The sequence below is a fragment of the Desmodus rotundus genome, chromosome 4, assembly GCF_022682495.2.
Source record: "Desmodus rotundus isolate HL8 chromosome 4, HLdesRot8A.1, whole genome shotgun sequence".
Taxonomy (NCBI): domain Eukaryota; kingdom Metazoa; phylum Chordata; class Mammalia; order Chiroptera; family Phyllostomidae; genus Desmodus; species Desmodus rotundus.
In genome coordinates, this window is record NC_071390.1 from 109,527,403 (window position 1) to 109,550,266 (window position 22,864).

At 35.3% G+C, this 22,864-nt stretch overlaps 1 protein-coding gene across 3 annotated transcripts in view; it reads left to right on the top strand.

The window, feature by feature from the left end:
* Nucleotides 1–22,864, top strand: part of USP6NL (USP6 N-terminal like) — a 174,945-nt gene that overhangs the window by 142,377 nt on the left and 9,704 nt on the right. For all 3 annotated transcript variants that reach the window (XM_024580458.4, XM_024580467.4, XM_024580449.4), the window contains 7 exons: nt 3,282–3,391; nt 5,505–5,553; nt 7,133–7,253; nt 9,972–10,066; nt 10,935–11,000; nt 11,093–11,192; nt 13,688–13,840. In XM_024580458.4, the coding sequence (XP_024436226.2) occupies nt 3,282–3,391; nt 5,505–5,553; nt 7,133–7,253; nt 9,972–10,066; nt 10,935–11,000; nt 11,093–11,192; nt 13,688–13,840 (694 nt within the window). The remainder of the gene's footprint in view (nt 1–3,281; nt 3,392–5,504; nt 5,554–7,132; nt 7,254–9,971; nt 10,067–10,934; nt 11,001–11,092; nt 11,193–13,687; nt 13,841–22,864) is intronic.

The window sequence follows — 22,864 nt, forward strand, 5'->3', positions numbered from 1 at the left end:
TTTTAATTGTGTCTCATCATGAGTGATGCTGTATCCTGCAGATGGGAGAGGTTCAGCCCGTAGAGGTCAGCACATCATCTGCAGTCTTAGTGGGGCTTAATAATCTTATAGGCCAAACTCACAGTGCCGATTTTTCATTTAAATGCTTCCACAGTACTTCTGCCCTCAGTTTTATAGGTTCATTATTTCCTATTTCTTTTAAATAAGATGTTTATTTTTATATTATTGTGACACTCATGAATCTCAACCCACCCAGTCTCAGAGATAACTGGAGAAGCTGCTAACCTCTTTTCATTAAGATAAGAAATATGCTTGATTTCCTGTGCTCTGCACATTAACATGTGAACAGTCTAGGGCAAAAACAATCTTTCTGACCATTTTATTTTCTGACTCAGCTGGGCTTTGTTTCTATCATGAAGTTATTTTTTTTTATGTTGTATTTTCTCGTCTTCTAGAGAAGCTGATATTATAGATGCGTTTAAGTGTTTTTCTTCCTTTCAACTAAATTTTATTTTAAATTCTATTTTATCATGTATTAAACATTTTCTTTCTGTTTTTTGACATCTTATCTTTTACCAAGAGGCCTATGAGCAACAATTGAACCTTTTTTACTTACCCATTACCTTTTTCTCCCAGATATTTAAAGAACAAATATATAAAGATTATTATTTTTAAAGTTAAATTTTTGTGATGTATTCTGGACCAACTTATATAAGAAGTAGCATACAATAACATTTAAGTGGTTGTATGATTCCAGTATAGTACTATAAATATCCTCTTCTGTCTTTGGAACTCTGAAGTGTACCGTGGTTGCTTTTTCTGTTTTAAAAAGTTACAGAAGCTGCTTTTCTCTGAGCTCTACCTCAGAACACAAAACTACACATAGAAAACACTTAACATAAACACATATCCAAGATAGCCCTCATCTTTTCACCATTAGCTTAAGTCAGGAATTGACCATTATGTTTTTATATATATTTTTGGAATTGATTTTAGCAGAAATATGTATTACCAGCACATGGTAGATGGGTCAATATAACATATGTTATATAGACATTAATTATACTTAAGCGTGGGAAAGTATAAATTATATAAATTTTAATATCCCATCTGGTTAAACATGGGTGATTAAACATACCCATTTAGTGCCCCTAAATTGTGAAATGCCACTAAATTAACAGCAGAGAGTTTTTTAAAAGGTAAACCTCAAGGAAGAGAAAATAGGAGAAGAAATTAAGAGCTGCCAATTTTTAGAAACCAGAATTCAGACAAATACTTACTAATCTTAGCAAACATGATAAAACTAATCGTAGGCTAGCAATGAGAATTTGGAGAAGCACCTGATTTTTATCTCCAAATCTCCAAAAGCCTTGGTAATTGCCAGTTCCAGGTACCTTTGGAGTGGAAGTGAACAAGTCTGTTGCAGAAGCAGTGAGATCCCCTCAGTCCCTCCCCACCCTGGCAAGAGACTGAAGGTGTGCCTTTTGGAGAGGGTAAAACAGAGGGCCTCTGGGCAGGAGAGAGCATGGACACTGTCCAGGGTGGGGCTGCTGTAATGAAAGCATAGAAGAATTGAATAACCTGAATTTGGGGCATTGTAGCCTTTCCCTCTACTCCGCTCTCAGAACACGGGCAGCTGGGGCCTGTCTTTTTGACAAGAGAGCAGAAGAGCCTTCTCTGGAGAATCTGACCAGCCTAAGAAAATAAACCCAAGTGAAACTGCCCAGCCTGTGAAGACACAGTTGGGAATCCCCACCTCTGCACTCAGAGTTTCTACCAGCTTTTAGTCTCCTACTTTTAAATAGAAGCAGACAACGAAGTGTCACTGTTCATTTGAGGAAAATGACCTAATGTGAAAGACAAATGAGAATGAATGGAAAAAAGCAACTTGTGAGAAACAGACTAGAGCTCAAGAAGAAAACAAAAAACCTATCACTAATATCTTCAGAGAGATAAAGGTAGACATTGCATCCATAAAACAAGTATAGAATACTATAAAAAGGAACATTTGAGAAAAACAAAGAGCTTATGAATATAAAAATAATAGAAATGAAAGATCCTAGAGGAGGGTTGAAAATAACAGTTTTCCCAGAAAGTAGATTATAAAGTCAAAGAGATGGAAAATAATAGAGAAAATATAAAAAAATTAAATGACAGCCCAGGATATCCCACACTGTAATAATAAGAGTTCCGGAAAGAGAAAATGGGAATGTGGGAGGGGAGGCTGGAGAAATCAACAAACGAATTACGAAAATTTCTCAGAACTGAGAGATGTATGAGGTCTTAAGATTGAAAAGATCCATCAAGTGTCCAACCCTGTGGATGAAAATAGATCCAAACCAAGCAGAAATGTGAAGTTTCAGACATGGAGAAAGAAACTCCTATAAGCTTCTAGAGAGAAAAAGCAGACTTCCTGTAAAGAAGCAAGAATTAGAATGCAAACACTGGAAATTGGAAGACAGTGAAGGTAGTGCCTTTTGAGCAGAACCATTTTCCAACTCAGAAATCAAAATAGCCAAATAGTTAAGAAAGAATGTAGCTATCAGGTATTCAAAGTTTCAAAAATGTATCTTCCATACACTCTTTCAGAGGAGCTACTAGAGGATATGTTCCTCAGAACAAGGGAATAAACCAGGAAAGATGTGAAATTCAGGAAACAGGAGACCCAAGCAAAGGTTGGCCTGGCTGAGGGTGAAGGTAGACCCCAAGACACCAGCTGTTTGACCACCCAAACCAGAACAGGTCAGAAAGCTCTGGGAGCTATGTCTGCCTGAAGTTGAAATGGAGAGAATACCCCTTCAATTTGAACATCTCCAGAGGACATTTATGCAACGTAAAGACTGAATTAACAACTACATAGAAAACAAGCAAATCAAGAAATAATGCAATGATCAGCTCCACAGAAGACAAGAATATTGTGTTGGAAAGAAAAAAAAATCATAGTGGACTGTGTGACTCAGCTGTGAAGAGCTTTTACATAGTCCTAGCAATGCAAACTCCAAAAAGTTCTCTATCCAAAATTGAAATCTACCTCTATTGATGAGTATTAGAAAAAAGAGGTGATGGGAAAAGGGAGGAAACAGGAGTAGGATAGACACAGCGTGAGTGGGAGAGAAGCTTTTCATTGTGTGCCTTTTTATGTTGTTTTCACCTTTGAACCATGGGAATGATTTTCCTAAACCAAAATTTCTTTTAAATGAGAATTATTGTACTATTTTTCATAGATTTTTCAACAGCTGACTTCCATAAAAATGTACTTTCTTCCCCTTTTTTCTCTTCAGAAATTAAAGCACAGAGCACGTGGTTGTTCTCCTGATATCAGACAAATAGACCTTGATGTCAACCGCACATTTAGGGACCATATTATGTTTAGAGACAGATACGGTGTTAAGTAAGTAAAGTTTAATATTATGCAATGTAAATAACATTTATAAATAGTCTCTATCAAATCTTTATTAACTTAAAATGTGAGTGTTGAGTGTCTCATAAACACTAATCTTCATTCAGGTCATTTGCAGATCATTTGGTTCGTGTTGTATGAAACTTAGGTTCACATTTAACTTAACATTTAAAATTTTTGACATAGTTGGTGCTTAAAATTGGTAAAAAATCATTTCATGATTTGTGAGTTCTTAAAAATATGGTAGGTACTTTATTAAAAGTCTTAGAAAAGAAATGAGAGATTGCGTTGCTTTTCAAAAACTGTGTCAATGATAAATAACATCCCTATAACCTCGATTCCATCCATGGATGAAACAAAAAAAAGTGGGGAATGAATGAATGCAATGACTATGACAATTATGAATGAAAGGTATAGTTTTGCTGACCAGTGCATTGGTTAGGGTTCAACCAGAGAAACAGAAACCAGTGAGAGATATATAATAAAGAGAATCATTGTGAGGAATTGGCTTACACAATGGAGGGGGCTGACTAGGCAATCCGGGGTCCACAGAGCAGGCCGGCAGGAAGGGCAGGCCGGGCCTCCTGGGTATGAGCTGAAGCTGCTGGCCTTGGGGGGAACTTCTTCATGGAAGCCACTGATCTGCTCTTGCAGCCTTTTAACTGATCAAATCAGGCCCACCCAGATTATCTAGGATGATCTCTCTTATTTAAAGTCAACTGGTTATGGATTTTTAATCACGTGTACAAAACATCTCCTTTATAGCAACACCTAGATTAGTGTTGGAGTAACTGGGTATTGTAACTGAGCCAGGTTGACAAAGTTGACCATCACAGTCAACCCTTGTCAATTTAATTTCCAAATAAAGTCAGTAACAAAGTTATACTTTGGCCTAACTGTTCTGCTTATGACTGATTATGTTAACCCTTTCTGCACAACAGGGTGTATGTTCACTGTTCTGCTTTGATATTCTGTAAGCTAATTACTGTGCTCTAAAGTTAACTATTGTTAAAAGATCTCATATAAGATGATTAGGGAAAAGAGAAGGGAGAAAACAAAATATTTTCAACATATATGCAAACATATATCAAAATATGGAAGTACTCATTTATAGTCATCATTTCTGCACCTGGGCATGTGGTCATAGCTGGTTTGTAACTCTTTCTGCTCCTCACTGCATATTTCCTTTGCCCTCAGCAAGTACCTCCGCTGATTGTGATTTGTACCTGGTGGGGGTGACCTAAACCTCTATTCTTAAAAGGATCTGGACCATTAGCAATCCAGCCTGAATTGGATTGTTATAGTTTTCTATTGACTTTAATCACAGGTTTTGGTAATGCTAAGAGATACCCTAAATGTTTTCCTGTATTTTAGACATACACTTCTTTGCATCCATAATCTAGTAGCAACTCAGTTCCCCCTTAATAGTCAGTATCAATCACCCTAGCCAATACAGTCGCGCCCTTCTTTCCTGTTAATTCAGAGGCATGAGGAGCCCAAGTGTCTGGGTAGCAATGTAAACTTCCAGTTCAGGGGAATCATTGTTGTGTCTCCTTGTGGAAGCCTTCCTCTCTTTGAAACTAATATCTCCTGACTGCCAGAGAGCCTCAGGTTGATGGGAAGGGAAACATTTTGCTAGTGGAATAGCAGAAATAGTAGTGGTGGAGCCCTTCCCATTTCCACCCCTTCGGTATTGGACCCCTGACTGCTGGCTGTGGGTGAGACAGCACGCTGGATCTGAGGCTGATTTAGAGCATATTCAGCCTCCTGGAGAAGGTTGCCCCAGCCATACGGGTATTACACATAGCTCCCATGGTTCTGTCAAACCAGTTGCTTCAACAAAAGAAGGCAACACATTTAAGAAACTGTGAAGCCTTTTGTGTTTTTTGGTCTAAATTCTTTCTACAAGATGAATGTTATCGAACCTCAAATTTATACCATATAGAATATTGTTAAAATTTGAGCGTGGTATCATTTCTTTATTATAATAGTAACTTTATCTGGATTATCTACTTATTTTCAGTCAACCTGTTTTTTAAGTTTATAATTTTTAAAATGTGTGAAATAACTAAGCTGTGTTCAATATGAATTTTCTTTTCTCTAGGCAACAATCCCTGTTCCATGTTCTTGCTGCATATTCTATTTATAACACGGTAAGTTGGAGCATGCCTGCCCCAAGCTTTTTGAGGTGTTTTCTGAGGAACGGGAGGAAGCTTTCAGCACTCCCTTCCTCACAAGGCCCTTTTGGGCTGAGTTTCTTCATCTGGGGACTAGATGGTCTCCATGTTCTTTGAGCTCTGTGGATTTTTTACAGTAACTCTGGGTCGTAGAGCAAAGCTGATTTAGAAGTGGGGAAAACCACAGCAAGTCAGTGAATCTTACTGTTTCCCTCTTTCTCCAGACTGTTTTATTATTCTGATGTTGTTTGTTTTGTTTTTATTTTATGGAAATAGGACTGGGAATGAGCAGGGCTAGAAGGATAGGAAGTTGGTAGTTAGATTAACTTCTGCTTTGCTTTTTATCCATTCAGAGAGGTTCAGCTAGGCTACTACTTGTGCCTGCTTGCTATTCCCAAGAGCAGACTAAGACTAACCTTTCTGGAACATGTTTTTCTTTAGATATTTATCATTCCTGTGGAGGGTGGGGATTAGATGATAATTTGGGGAAAGATCAACTAGGATTGAATGTAATTTGGATGTTAAATAAAATGCTTGTTGACTAGGTTTCAACCTTGAACTAGGGAGGACAACCTTGAACCTTGAGATATGTAACTTCTATTATAATGAAAAGCTTTAAGTTACAAGAGACAGAAATTCTCCAACTAGGGCAAGTTAAAAATGAGCATACTAAAGTGACTTCTCATAGAAGCAATAGTTGGGCCTCATGGGAGTTGGAGCTGAAAAGTGAGAAGCCTTCAGTGAGAAAGAGCTACACTTTTTATCTCTTCCACTTGGGCCACATGCTGATTCTGTAAACTGTTTATTCCAATATTTCTCTAGATTGCTTTCTTTGCCTACTTAGCAATTTTTCCGTGGCTAAAAGTGCACCCATAGACTCACCGTGACCACTCTATTCAAGTACACATCACTATCTGATTCCAGTCTCTGGGGCTTTATTCCGATTTCCTAGAAAGAGTTTGTGATTAGCCAGTACAGCCAATTAATTGTTCCCCTGGGGTGAGGTGTCCCCTTCTGCTCCGTCAGTTCTGGTTCACGTGCCACCGACATGAATGCCTAAGGCCACATTATAAGCAGGGAACATGGGGAGAATGGGCAGTTCTCAGGGGCATAGGTTAGATGTGTGTCTGCAAATGCGTATATATAATGGTCCAGAAATCTAGAGAAGGCCAGACCATGAATTGGCACTTGTAGGAGGAGAAAGATTTGCCAACATCTGAGGAAAGAGGAGGGATACTGAGCTGAGAAGCATACATAAAAAAGAAAGAAACCTGTAAGTGCTCTTCATAGAGGGTATGACATTTGAACAGGGGGCAATAAAAATACATTTAGGTTTAGATTTGTTCACACCTGTATATTTATTCTTGAACACAATTTTATTCCTTTATAGAATGTGGCTCAATGCTATGAAGATTTTAATATGTTTCTGTAGAGTTGCTCATTCAATAATCTATTTAGGCATTTCCTGATTATAAGCCAGGTTTTTTTTATATGTGCATATGCATATAATTTGATCCTAACGCCCCTGGTTTCTGTGTTCTCATCTACTCTTCAGGAAGTTGGCTACTGTCAGGGGATGAGCCAGATCACAGCTTTACTCCTTATGTATATGAATGAAGAGGATGCCTTCTGGGCCCTGGTCAAACTCTTCTCGGGCCCTAAGCATGCCATGCACGGTAAGAAAGCCCCACAGTTTATCATAAACAATAAGCAGAAGAGGGAGAAAAAAGTCAAACTGTAGAAGATGCTTGGTAGAGTTAAGTACAAAAACTGACTGTCTAGGGGCTTGTTCTGTTAATCACTGTTTGTTACAAATTTTTAATTTCAATCTCCTTTATTGAACTCTAATGAATTTTTCTGTTCACATTTATATTCCTTTGTGTTTACCCCAGAGTATATTGTTGGCATTTAAAATTTATTTTCTTACTTGCCCCTATAATCAGAAGAGACTAATTTAGGTTTGGAGCAATTTTAGGAAAAGCTGTATTATTGGGAGAAAAAAAGAGATGCCTTTTGATTAAAACTTTTAGACAGTTATGCAATTATCACTTCAGTAAACTGTTTATTATTGATTGGATATTGTTATATGTAACTCTTTGTCAAAGAATATTCATTGAAAAATGATGCTCAAGGTATTTAAAGAAAAGGTACATAATAAAGTACTTTGGTATTACAAGTGTGTGTTATAGTTCTTTCAGCCATAAAATAGATTCCATTTTACATAAAAGGCTGATAACACATTCTGGGCACTTTTTTGGTTTTCAAGTTAGATTGATTTTAATAACCATGTCCTTCTACTTGCCAAGCGTATGCAATAAACTTGTTTAAGACTTTGGATTACAACTTGTCTTGGAAATTAAAGTGACATTTGTCCATATAATGCAAAATTATTCTCCCGATGCCATCTATGTGATAATACCAAACTACGACCAAAATCTAACACTACTCACTGTAAGAATGGGTCATGTAAGCTCTGTGAATATTTAAACTTTATGTTGTGGGGAACCTGCAACATGTGGAAAACAATGTTTTTACATTTTAAAATCATGACTTTCCATAGTTTATAGCTATTAAATCTTACATTCTTTCCTTGGGTTTTTTCTTGGGGGGGGGGTGTATTTTGTATGAGCATGGTCTGTGTGTGCAAAAATGTGCATGCATGTGTGTTAGCATTTGGCTGTCTCCCTCAGTGTTCCTTGTGAATTTTTTAAATAAATACTATCTTCATGATAACTGTTTCTGGACACTTTGCACCTTACTAATAGACTCCAAAAGTATGACGTTACAGTGAATTGCCATCCAGTAGACAGTCTCATTTAAAAAGCATCTTGAAGAAAAATAACTCTGCCTTATATCAATTTTTATTTTGCTTTACCATGGGATGATATTGCTGATATATGTTTAAGTACATGGACTATTGTAATTTAAGTACATGTAATTATGTAGAAGACTGCCCAATTTCAGAAAAGTCATTCTTTTGTATTTCATATATGAAAGTTTCACATATAAATGTATACAATAAAGTGAGGGCTGAAGAAAATGAGATTTAAAATATCAAGTCTGGGATGTCACTGAAAAGTACAGAAAGATTAGGTGTCTTAGCTAGTATTTATTATGACACACATTGCCTTTTTTTAAAATCAGACTTCTTAAAATGCTTCCAGTTCCCATTACTATCAAATTGACCATGAAGGTGGCACATACAGAGATGTGGATTTTTTTATGAAATCATTTCACTGGAAAATACTACTAAGGGAGGAATAGAATCTCTATCTGTGCAAATTTTTGCACACACCTTAGAAAACTGAGAAGTAGTTAAGAAATAACCCTTCCCCAAAGATTATAAAGCAGTGTTTCCCAATAGTATGTGAGAAACATAGTTTCACTTTTAGGAAACAGATGTATTTTTTGGTGTGGGGGGTAGGTCTCCAAGATCAAATAAGTCTAGAAAACTTACTTGTTAAGCAAAGTTATAAAGTTAAACAAAGAAAAATGTTTCTTTATACAACAACTTAGAAACCTTAAGAAGCTCATATGCACCATGAATAACATAGAGCATTTCCCCTGGATTATTTTTCTTAAACATAGAACATCTATTAACATCTTTCAAAGTTATATAGAATCCAGGTTGTTAAATACAAATATGGAAAAACTATAAATCCATTAAGTATATATCCTTTTTAATGGATTGTGTAGAATGTCTAAAAGGAAACATGTGAATAAAAATAGATATAAAGTTCCATGAATTAAATACACAAAATTAATACTGAATTACTATTCACTGAATTATAATTAGTCATAGCCTAGAAATCTTATACATTATATTGTATAATCAGTTGGGTAAAATACCATTTCTGATGTAACACTGATCACATAGTGCCAGTATATTTTAATTGCTGTTAAATATCACTTATAAAAGGATTAAAAAGAGATAAAAACTTTTAAAGCATGATATTAATGAAATTTTTAGAGTAAACCTGAAAAAAGTAATAAAATGTTTGTTATTTAATCTATTAACAGTAAAACAAAATGATAACAAATCAGTATATGACCTAATATTTTAAGAGAATAGGTAATCTTGATAAATGGCTTACTTCCATTTTTTTCCTTGGCTTCTTAGCTTTCCTTTCAATACAGAAACATTTCTGCTCTCTTTTATATTTTTATAAGATTATAGGCAATCTTTAGAAAACAAATATTAGACTACAGATTTTATTAACCAAAGCTCATACAGAATTTTTGGGGGTGTGGGGGGAGGAAAAGGATTTAGGTAACTCCTGGATTTATTTTTTGTTGTTGTTTTTGGCAGTTAAAAATGAAAGCAGTGTTGCATTTTAAAATAGGGATTTTTTATTGATCTTGTTTAAAAAAATATTTTTATGTTTGTATTCTAGGCTTTTTTGTCCATGGTTTTCCTAAGCTCTTGAGGTTTCAAGAACATCATGAAAAAATACTGAATAAATTTCTGTCCAAGCTTAAGCAACACTTGGTATGTAGACGTGACATTGACTTAAACCTGCCTACATCAAGAATAAAGCTAGAACCCTGGCTGGTGTGACTCAGTGGGTTGAGTGCCGGCCTGCAGACTGAAAGGTTGCTGGTTTGATTCCCAGTCAGGGCACATGCCCGGGTTGCAGAAGACAGGTCCCTGGTTGGGAGTGTGCAAGAGGCAACTGATCGATGTTTCTCACATCATTGTTTCTCTCCCTCTCTTCCTCTATCCTTTCCCCTCTCTTTAAAAATACGTGAACAAAATCTTAAAAAAAAAAAAAAAGAATAAAGCTAGAATAATTGAGTGCAGCCTTTGGTCCCAATTACTATATTGATTTTTAGTGTTTTCCATTTCATTTACTATGCAGTTGTTTAAAGGACATTGGATTTGTGAAATTTAATATTGATAAACTATCACAGCCCTAACTCGAACTTCTTTGATGCTGATATAGACTAACAAAATTATAAAGATATGTGATATTTCAGTAAATTTGAAGGTGTTTTAATTGCACAAAAGTATTTTAAGGATATACAAACTCATTCTTTGTGAACTATATATGTGCTCTATGGTACTAAAATATTTTTTAGTAAAGCAAAGATACTTCACTATAAACTGTATTAAAGAGAATCAAAATGTTATATTACAATCCTATCATAAAAAGGATTTGATTTTCAAAAGTAAAAATGAGAAGAAGAGGAAGTAAGAAGACGAAAAATAGAATTACTCCAGCAGCATGAAAAAAGATTTGTAATGAAGTGGGTTAATGTTTAGCTGTGATAGCTACTTCCTTCAGCCTCCCTAACTTTCAGTGTTACGTGTCATACTTTGCTGCAATCCAGAAATTATGAAGTCTTTGTTTTTTCAGGATTCTCAAGAGATCTACACAAGTTTTTATACAATGAAGTGGTTTTTTCAATGTTTCCTTGATCGTGTAAGTATTTATTTATGAAACCCAATCTTAAAATTATAACTACCACGCAAGGCAAACTATTAACCTTATTTCTGTTTTGTTTTCAATTATAGACTCCCTTTACTCTAAACCTCCGAATATGGGATATCTACATCTTTGAAGGAGAACGAGTTCTTACTGCTATGTCTTACACAATCTTAAAATTACACAAAAGTAAGAAGACATTTAACTATAAAGATTTCACAAAAATGTAGCCATGTTTTAACTCTAATGTGTCATTCCCCACTCAACTTCATTTTCTTTTAGTAATGAGTTTAAAAAATTCCTGAAAATCAGTGAAGAAATTATCTCCAGTTGGTAATTAATTTCACTGAATCTTATGACTAGAAGCTTACCTTATTGCAAAGGTCTTTGATTCTTTTTTTCTATATCAATTTTATTGTTTTTATTATTTTCATACTTAAACAGTAGACTGTAATGTGGTTTTACTAATAATATTAATCTTAAGTATTTGTTTCCACTGGGACCCCATTCATCCTTTTCATCATTCTGAATCTCAGCTTTGTAATAGGTAGAGAGAGAAACCAAAGAAACCAGGCACCTTAATTAAAAGGTCTAGAGAGGACATTTTCCATTACTATTTCCTTTATCCAGGAAAAACGCATCCATCTTCAAGGTGTAGAACAGAGATGGGGAACCTTCAGCTGATCTCTGCTTGACTGCATTGTGGCCTCTGGGGCAAGTACAGTCCATGGCTGTAGTTGCCTTAATGAAACAAGGCTTTAAAAACCCTGCAGTTGGCAATATTTCAAAGACTGTGTAAATTTGGTGTGCTGTGCCTTAGTTTAAAATCAAGAAGTGAGAGTTTTTCTTCATGAAATGAAGAGCCTTATCCATCTTAATATCTCAATTCAACCTTAAAAAATATGTGATTTTTTTTGTAATTACGCAGAGAATCACTGAAAGCTTTAGAACTGCACGTGCGCTTCTAATTCAGCCACACCACATAGTTTCATGTTCACTGCATTCTGCTTTCTTACGCTGTTCTCAAGTGATTCGTCTGTTCAGTCCCACAACTAAATTATGATCTAATTAAGTACTTGGGGTCATGTTTTGTAGTGTTTTACCCTGCTCTGTATGGTGCTGTTCTAAGTACACGTTAGGTACTTTAATATAAGATTGTTTGATTGCTTACCTGAAAAGCCTGGACTTCACAAGCTCCAGATAATCCAAACTTTAGACAGGAGTGAAAAACCCCTTTAAAATCATATCTGTATGATTCAATCGGAAAGAAAAGGATTCAGAAGTGTTGTGGTTCGCTCCTCCTACATCCAACCCCCTACTCCCCCAACGCACAGACCACAGCACCAAACAAAACAAGTGACAAAGAAATCAATCAATTTCTCTCAGTCTCTCACCCCCCCTTTCCTCTTTCTGGATTATGAACTGACCAAGATATAGAACAAAAGTAAATACCTTTTATTAAGATACATTCTTACTGCTTTAATGTTCCCTAAACATGAGGAGTATAAACATGATGTTCTATTTTTCCATAGCCCTCTTCTCCCAGTTAAAGTATGATTTACTTTATGAGTCTTGATTAATTTTGACAAGTAAAAAGTTTCTTCACCCTTTGTAAAGAATCTTTAAGCATAACAATTATTAATACTTTATATACTATTGTTTCATTAAGACTAAAGCTGTGTAAAAAAGTCTGCTGCTGTGTATGTTTTCTTAGGAAGAGAAAGCTCAAAGACTTACTGGACATTGCTTCACTGCCATATATAGTTTCAAAAACTGTGTCTGGGACCCTTAACCAATAGTTAGCTGAAGCTCCCAAGGTTTTCTCTTGGTTATTTCCTGATTGCCTTACCAATATTCAGAGACAGTGTTACAAGAGGTTCACCACATAGTGGTTTTAAATAGTGAAAAAAAGAAAAGAAGCGAAAAGGAAAGAAACAACATAAATGTCCAATATTAAAAAGTATAGTACATACATACAATGGACTCTTATAGTTCTTAATAATTATGATACAAAGTTATACTTGTTGAAATAAGAAATATCAGTGATATATGCATACATTATTGAGTGAGGAAAAAAACAAGGAGGTGAATATCATGGAAAATGTAATTTACTTTTTAAAATTAATGCACATGTACACACATCTTATAGGACATAGCTAGTGGGATCTTACCTGATTTTTATTTTATATTTTGTATTTGTACTTTGAATTTTTCCAATAAAATTAATTGCATAAGTAGAAATAAAAATAAAACTAGTAATGCAATTTTTTTTGAATTTCTGAAATAGTAGAAAATATAGACCTAAAAGTGCATTTGGAGCTCATGCCAATAAAACAGAAAGTGCTCTCATCATCATAGATAGTCTGTTCATTGTATCTAAAGGAGCTCTTGCTCTGGGTTAATATTAATGCCCGGGTATGGTTATTCTTAAACCATGAGAAGGTATTTAGTAGTAGTCACCTTCCTATCCCCTGCTGTATGAGTACCTGCTTTTCTCTGTGACTGCTTTAATATCAGAAAATATTTTTGTCATACTGAGTTTCAGTGATATTCACAATACCATATTTAATTTGTTTGTTGTGCCTCTTAAAAAAAAATACTGCACCAGAATAGCAGAATAGAATTCTTTCTCTACCTAAAGTAGCTGTTGACATAGCATTTTTATTTCTCTCATCCTTTCTTAGAACATTTAATGAAATTGTCTATGGAAGAACTTGTAGAATTTCTTCAGGAGACCTTGGCAAAGGACTTTTTTTTTGAAGATGACTTTGTGATAGAGCAACTTCAGATTTCTATGGCAGAACTAAAGCGGGCAAAACTAGACCTTCCAGAACCTGGTAAGAAATATCGAAACACTTTATCTAAATTATAATTAAAATTGAAAGATACAGCACAATTAACACGGGCCATTACTGTTTCAAAACATGAGCATTATACATGCTCGTGATGACATAATGTAAATCAGTTTTTTACCAGCTGTTCATGACTTGATTCTTATTTGAAGAAAAAGCAAATAAATGTATTAATCATGTCTGTCTCTCTTAATAGGATATCTTTACTATCACTACTTAAATTTAGAAAGCTTGTTTGACAAGTAATATTGTTCAACAGAAGTAACCGTGCAGCTTTAAACTAGCAAAAGAAGAAGCACTTTTTACTTTCATCATTCAATTTGTGAAACTATATGCATTAGCAGAGCAAGTAAGAGTCCCATTTTATAGAAGAGGAAACTGATACTAAGATGCTTAAATATGAAGCTGCAGAACGAGCAGATATCATTGTTGACACTGGAGTCCAACTTTTCTGACTACTAATCCAGGGCTCTTTGCAGTATATTGCAGTGTAGATAATATTCTTTATTTACTTATTTCAAAACATGTTCTAGTACCTCCTACTAGCTTTTCTGCTAAGTACTCTCCTGGGGATGAATTACTGAAAATAAAGACAAGTTTCTTGCTTTCAGGGTACAGAAGAGAGGGGATTTACTCAAAGATAAACATTGTGGAGGAGTAATAACAGCCAGATACAGGATACAGGGGAAGGATCAGGGGCAGGGTAGTAGAGGATGAGAAGGAAGAGAAAAGAAAATGTAGAAAGATCACAGTAGGAATAACTTTTAAGAGTTTTGACTAGATATTACTTCACAATGTATGATATATCCTGTACAAAAGGTATTCTGCCCCCCTTTTCTACCTTTGTTGCGTGGATGGGTGTGGGAAGGGTGTTGGGAAGTAGAAGACCATGAGTAAGAGAAGAAAAGTAAATGAGGTCAGTTATGAATACCCTCAGGTGCAGTTGGATTTAGCATTTCTAGTCAGTGTGGCCCATACTTTGATGTCTTGGATGTGTGTGTACAGAACAACCAGAAATACATTACTGAAAAACATCTTTCCCCCTTTGGTAAAAACCTGGATGTTCTGCTTTCAGTTATAAATTGCAAGAGGTCTAATCATTAGTGTTTCTCTGAAGTTTGTTTTGGGTCATAAGGGTGCCCTCGAAACCAAAACATTACAGCAGTAACCGAATGTGGGCATTGGCCCTCTGAACCCATCACCTTTCCTAAGTGAGGTCAACCCTCTCTCATTCAGTGTAATAATGTCTGTTTTCTGCTATTTCTTTCCTGGAGCAGGGAATGCATTGGAACACAATTACTAACTACAGCCTTGCTACTTTAACATTTATTTTTAAATATGTCGAGTACTTTTAAAAAGAGTTTAAGACAAGTTTTAGTAAAAGACATAGATAAAAAATAATAGAGTAGAACTATATGAACATGAGAATAACGTATGAAAACCTATGTCAATCAGCATTTAACCAGCAGCTAATATTTACTGTATGCTTACTCTGAGCCACTTACGACATGCACTATCTCATCTAATCCCTAAAAGTACCTTACAAGAAAGTACTCATCCTCATTTTATGCATGAGGAATCTTGTAGTCTTTTCTAAGGTCTTTGCACTAGGAGACTGTAGAATGGGGATGGAGTGGAGCAGGGAGTTAGGGGAGAGGAGTAGATGAAGACCGGAAACGTTGGCTCAGTTTTGCTCTGATCATACTGGCAGTTAAGGTGGCATGTGGCCAGGTGGCCATGCACTTTCTAGGACAACAATCTGTTCATTGGCCTCAACTTTGCTAATTACAAACAATTTTAATATCTATTGGGGCTAATTTCCCCTCATAACTTTGTATTATTTTGTCAAGTTACAAAAAAAAACCCACTAGTATTTTAATTGATTGTACTGAATTTAAAAGATTATTGAGAAAAAAATTGATATTTATAAGGCAAGGTTTTCTTCTGAATACAAGCTTTTGCTTTTCAGATGTTCAAGTTTACTTTAATCTTCATTAATCAAATTTGTTTTCTTAATATGACTTTTATAAATTTCTTAACACCCAGCCCAACCCCCCACTCCTATAGGTAATTTTATCTTTCTTACTGCTACTGTAAGGTGAACTTTTCATTTTTTCTAACTGGGTAGGAAAACTTTTGCTATATTGAATTTTTTTCTCATGGTAAAATACACAACATAAAGTGTTAACCATTTTTAAGCGTACAGTTAAGTGGTATGAAGCACATTCATAATGTTGTACAGTCATCACCACCGCCCATCTCCTTAACTCTTTATTTTACAGATCTGAAACTCTGTACCCATTAATTAAGGTCCCTCTATTCCCACCCTCCTCCTAACCCCTGGAAACCACTGTTCTACTTTCTGTCTATGATTTTGACTACTCTAAGTAGCCCATGTAAATGGAATAATACAGTATTTGTCTTTTGTGATTGGCTTACTTTACTGAACATAATGTCTTCAAGGTTCATCCATGTTGTAGCCTGTGTCAAAATTTCTTTCCCTTTTAAGGCTGAATAGTATTCCATTATATGCATAAACCACATTTTCCTTATCCATTCAAGAAGGACACGTCAGTGGCTTTCGAGTTTTAGCTATTGCTAACTAATGCTGCAATGAACATGGGTGAACAAGTATCTCTACAAGACCTTTCTTTTAATTCTTTTGGGTATATATACTCAGAAATGGAATTGCTGGGACATACTGTAATTCTACTTGTAGTTCATATTGTAATTCTACTTAATTGTTTGAGGAAATACCACACTGTTTTCCACAGCAGCTGCACCCTTTTACATTTCTACCAATAATGCACAAGGTTTCCAATTTCTCCACATTCTTGCCATCATTTCTTTTTTATTTCTTTTAGTAGCCACTTGATTGGTACGAGGTGGTAATTTTATTATAGTTTTGATTCACGTTTTCTCAGTCATCAGTGACTTGAGCATCTTTTCATGTGCTCATTGATCATCTATATATTTTCTTTGGAGAAGTATTTATTCAAGTCCTTTGCCCATTTTTGAATTGGGTTATTTGTTTTTTTATTGTTGAGTTTTAAGAGTTCTCTCTATGTTCTGGATGTTAATTCCTTATCAAATAAATGATTTGCAAATATCTTCTCCCATGTTATGGGTTGCCTTTTTACTCTTTTGATATTATTTTGGTGCATAAACACTTCTAATGTTTATGAAGTCCAATTTGTTTTTTCTTTTGTTGCTGTGCCTTTAGTGTCATATCCAAGAAATCATTGCCAAATCCATTGACATAAAGTTCTTGCCCTGTGTTTTCTTATAACATTTTCATAGTTTTTAGGGATTACATTTAGGTTTTTCATCCATTTTGAGTTAATTTTTCCATGGCATTAGTTAAGGATCCAGCTTCATGCTTATTTATGTGGATAACCAATTTTTCCAGCACCAGTGTTGAAAAGACTGTTCCTTTCCCATTGAATGGTCTTGGCGCCCTTGTCAAAATCATTTGATCATATAGGTGAAGATACACTTCTGGACTGTCTATTTCATTGGTCTTAAAGTGGATGTCTTATGCTACTACAACACTGTTTTGATTACTATAGCTTTGTAATAAATGTTGAAATTAGAAATTTTGAGTCCTCCAGCTTTCCAAGATTGTTTTAGCCATTTAGGGTCCCTTGAGAGTCTATATGGATTTTAGGATGGTTTTTCTAGTTCTGCAAAAAATGTAAATGGAGTTTTGATAAAGGTTGCATTAAAGCTGTAGATTACTTTGGATAGCATTAACATTTTAAGAGTATTAAGTCTTCTAATCCATGAGCATGGGATGTGTTTTCATTTGTTTTTGTTTTAGCTAGTTTCTTTAAGCAATGCTCTATAGTTTTTATGGAACATGTCTTTCACCTCTGTGTTTAATCCCTAAGTATTTTATTATTTTTGGTGCTGTCATAAATGGAATTGTTTTATAATTTCCTTTTCAGGTTGTTTATTGTTAATGTATAAAAATACAACTGATTTTTGTGTGTTGACTTGCATCTCATTTATTAGCTCTAACAATTTTTTTTGGTGTGAGTGGAATCTTCACATAAGATTGTATCTGGGAAGAGTGTTAATTTTACTTCTTCTTTTTTCTAGTTTGGATGCCTTTTATTTCTTTTTTATGCCTACTTGCTCTGGCTAGAATTTCTGGTATTTGGGTAAATTAGAAGTGGTGAATGGGCATTCCTTTCTTGTTAATGATCTTAGAGAAAGAGCTACAGTCTTTTACCAGTGAATATGATGTTTGCTGTGGTTTTTTCCATACATGGCCTTTACTATGTTGAGGTAGTTTCCTTCTATTACTAGTTCCTTGAGTGTTTTTATCATAAGAGTGTTAAAATGTGTCAAACACTTTTTCTACATCAGTTGAGATGATCATGGTTTTTTTCCTCCCCCTTCATTTTTTTAATGTGGTGTATTAAATTGATCAATTTTTGTATATTGAACTATCCTTGCATTCCAGGAATATGTTCCACTTGGCCGTGGTGTACAATCCTTCTATTATGTTACTCAACTCAATTTGCTAGTATTTTGTTGAGGAGCTTTGCATCAGTGTTCATAAGGGATATTGTTCTGTAGCTTTCTTGTAGTGGCTTTGTCTGTCTTTGTTGTGAGGATAATGTTGTTTTCACAGAATGTACTGAATGTGTAAATTAAACTTTATAATAGGCATGTATGTATGTATGTATGTGTGTACAGGAAAAAACATAGTACACTATATATGTACTATATAGTACTGTGTGCAGTTTCAGTCATCCACTGGGGGATCTTGGGACATATTCCCATGGATAAGGGGAGACTTCTGTATTTTTTAAGAAACTTGTTCACTTTCTGTCTCTGAATATATTTGTATAAGATTTTGCAAAGAACTTTTCAAATATATACAAAAGTAGAAAAAATGTAAAGAATCCTTTTCTCCATTTATTCATCACCCAACTTATTGAACCCATTTTAAGGTGAAAAATAAGGACATCATATATCCCAAATATGATCTACAAACCAATACAATATTAGAATTTTTTCAGTTGTACCCAAAACCATCTTAGCTATTTAAAATCCTTTCTTAGGATTTAACCAAGAAATTCACTTTGTATTTGTTTGATATGTTTCATAAGTATCTTCTATTCAACAGCCTCTTCCTCCTTTTCCTTACTCTCCACTCCTACCTTTTATTTTTCTTTTTTTCAATGACATTTTGTTGAAAAATCAGTCCTATTATCTGTGGACTGTCCAGCATTCTGGAGTAGCCCAGTTTTCTCTCCTATAGTCATTTAACTCATTCCTCTAGCCTCTATATTTTCTATAAGCTAGAAGTTAAATGTAGAGGTTTAGTTAGATTCAGGTTAAATAGGTGGAACATAAAAACTAGTTTTATTAATAATAGAGATACTCAGTTTGAACCCTGGGTAAAAGGTGGTGGTAAGCAGATCTCTCATTTTACAAATAAGATGTTTTTAATTATAAAACTTTTAGCAAGTAATCAATGTCATAATGTTTTTGACACTGTACAGATAATCCAGTTTCCTTTTCATCTTTCCCCTGATGTTTTTAGCTTTCATCAATAATTCTTGCCTAAAGCAAATCTTTCATTAGAGGCTGCAAAATAGTAACTTTCAAATTTGATATTTCTTTTCTATTTATCAGCAGATTTTCTTCTGTCACAGAGTTTTCTCTCCTCCATCAACAGGGACTCTATGGTTACTTTTAAATGTATTTCCTACTGAAAAGGCCGAATAAATGCGTAATTGTTTTCTCTATCAATTTTCAAAATTAGGAGTTGTTGTTCTTCATTATCTCCAGTGGCAACAGATGAACTTGCTTTCTCATTGTGAATTAGTGGAATTTGACTTATTCTAAATGTTTCAATCAGATGTAATTATTGTTTTATTGCTCAAGTTCTACATTTGGCCACTGGGATCTCCCTTATCCTGTGTCCTTTTGACCTAACGCTAGTAGTGTGAATATTTCCTTGCTTTTATGTGCAGCAAGTATTTCTGTCTTATCTTAAAAATCCCCTGTTCCTCAGTTTTATTCTGCAAAGAATACACAAAGACATCCACATAAGAGCGCTAGACAGTCTTTGCAGTATGCTGTGTGATGCATGAAGACCCCTTTACTTCACTGTACTTCTGTTGTTGCCTTCAAAGGAAATTACTGGCCAGTAGTTTGTTTGGGGCAGATTCTTCTGGTCCTTTTCCTTTGCTTTCACATATAAACTTATATGTAAACACATACATTTCCACAAATGCATGTAGATTGTAGGTGTATTTTATCAACAGATGTTACAATCTCTTCCTAATTTGCTGACACTTTATCCTTATGTTGCTGTTTTTTTAGTCTTCATTTATTGTGAGTGTATCAAGCCTTTCCTTTATGTTTGCTAATTGATTTCCAGGCATTTCTGTTCTATTTTATTATTTTTCTGTTGTATTGATTAATTCTATAATGCCTTTTTTTTGGCCACTAGTAATAAACATGTACAAACAGTTATAATGTTTTAGCTCTCCATCTCTTCATGTGGATCAACTGTGAAGACCTCACTTTAAATAGAAGTACTTTTGACAAGCAGAGTATCAAAATGATTCAGATGATTTCTTGTATCACTCTTTGGCTAGTGTTTATTTAGACAGAAATACCCGTTTGTTCTCCCCAGCTATGTTCTATTCAGATGGAGCCGTTCGGCAGAGGTTTTGTCACTTAGGGAAGTCACTGTGGGGAGAAAGCCTATGTTGATCCACTATGGCTGCCAAGTTGGCCCAAACTTACAGCTTACGACCTATATAAACAATCGAGAGAGGAAAAGAATTGTAGAATAATTGAGAGAGCCATTTTAAAGTTTATCTTTTAGTTTAGATATTAGAAAATATGAAACTGAAGGAACCTTTTTAAGAAAGCATTTGTAGCTTTTGACTCTGGTACCTGTCCTTTTCTTTCCTAGAGTAATATGGGAATTTTATTTTCTTTATTTATAGAAAAAAATTCACAGCTTCAGTGTTACATTTTCTCCTTTGTATTTTTTTGGTAGTATCAGTCTGAAGTTTTGACTGAACATAGGAAGAAACGTTCGGTTGTGCTCATCCACAGCAATATTTTCTATGGGTTACAATTCTGAGGTCTTTCTGTCTCACTCCCAGATAACTTGTCTGTTTCTGACTTTCTCCTACCTCTTCCGCTCTAACCATTCCTTCACTTCTTCCTTCAGGGCTTCCTTTTCTTGAGCTTCTTTTTTAAATTACCCATCTGAGGTTGTGTTCTTTGCCTCTTTTCATTCTGCACGCTGCCCCAGGTTCTTTACCATTCCCCACGCTTACGGCAGTCGGGTCAAAGACTCCAACTCTGAGCCTCCATCCATATCTTTGTACTGAACTTGTGGGCTCCAGACTCATTAACAGATACCTTAAATGGGCATCTTCACCTGCCTGGCCCTCAAATACTTCAAACTTACTGTCTAAATTGCCACCCCACTCCAACCTTTTCCCATTTTTCCCCTGCATTTCCTATCACTGTGAAATATTCAATATTCATTCATCTTCTTAGTCATCCAGAATCGCCTCCGCCCTGTTACCCTCACTAATCAGCCCTCCATTTAGCTTCAGTGCATTTAGTTGCCAAGTATATGTTTCTTTTGGTCGGTAATGTCTCTCTGACATTTCCCTTCTCCCCACCCTCACTGCCAGAGCCACACCGTCTACACTGAAATCCCGACTCCAGAGCTGCTCACCTCCTTGGTGAGCCCGAGTAACCTTGTACAGTAGCCAGCCCTTCAGAGGCACTTCAGTGCTAACGGAAGAAAATCCAGACTCCTCGGTTTGACATACAACACTCCCTTGGCTGGCTTGTTTTCCTACTAATGTCCATCCCATTAATTTGAAGATTAATAGTAGCAGCAAACTTTTGAGCCTTGTAATAGACTTCTTGCAAGGTGCTTTCTTTACATACACCTAGCAGTTATTGTTTTCCTGCAACCCTTTGGAAGAAGGTGTTTATCAGTGTAAGTTTGTTTATTTTTTAATCCTCAAGGATAATTTTCCATGCATGGCATTATGTAGCTTTTTTAGATAAGTATTTGATTTACTAAATATACAAATCCAGAAACCTAGTTCTTTAAGTTTGTTGATTCAGCGTATGAAAATTTTTTTCATGTGTTTCAAATTTTTTGACGACTACTATAAAAAAACAGCAGCAGCAGCAATAAAAACCAAAGGACAAAATACACTACTGAAGTTTTTGAGGTGATGGAATAGTTTTGTGTTCTGATTACATACACACACACACACACACAAAAGTCAATTGTAGTGTTAGTTAAGAAAAAAAAAACCTTTCCCACTTTTTGAGGGTTATTTCACAAAAACCTAACTGAATTTATGTGGTATTAAACAAAATGTGTTTAAATAAGTATCTCCTTTCTGCTTCCCTTATCTTTCTAATTTTATCTGATGAGGGAAAAAGTCCAGCCTATGAGCCTAACTATAATATTTTTTTTACGTTTTTAATAACGTAGCGATAATTTAGAAGGCAAACTATACTCTTTTGATCACCATGTGGGAGGCTGTATGGTGTTTGAATGGTACATTCTTTGGGCTGATGGTTTTCCAGATATATATTTGAAATCAGTAATTTTGTGACGGTACTTTAAAACTCAATTGGACTTAATATTTGATCTGGAAGGGAATGAGATGACTCTCCCAGAATAATTTTCCTGAAAACAGTCCCCCACCATTTCTTACTAAATACTGTTAGACCAAAGTACATATATTCTATTGTTGAAATTTAAAAGTAAAATGTTGCTCACAAGAAAGAGCGCGTAGAGCACTTTACTGTCACTATATGTCTCTTGTTAGGTGCAAAAACATGTTACTGTCTCCTGAGGCAGTTGATCTGCAAGGCCTGTAGTTGGGTGTGGTGTCCACTGGGTGGTGACAGAGACCTGAGTAAGATCAGAGATGGATGCGCCAAGCCTGGAGGGACTTAACAGGGATTCTTTCCCTTATATGTTTGAGGATA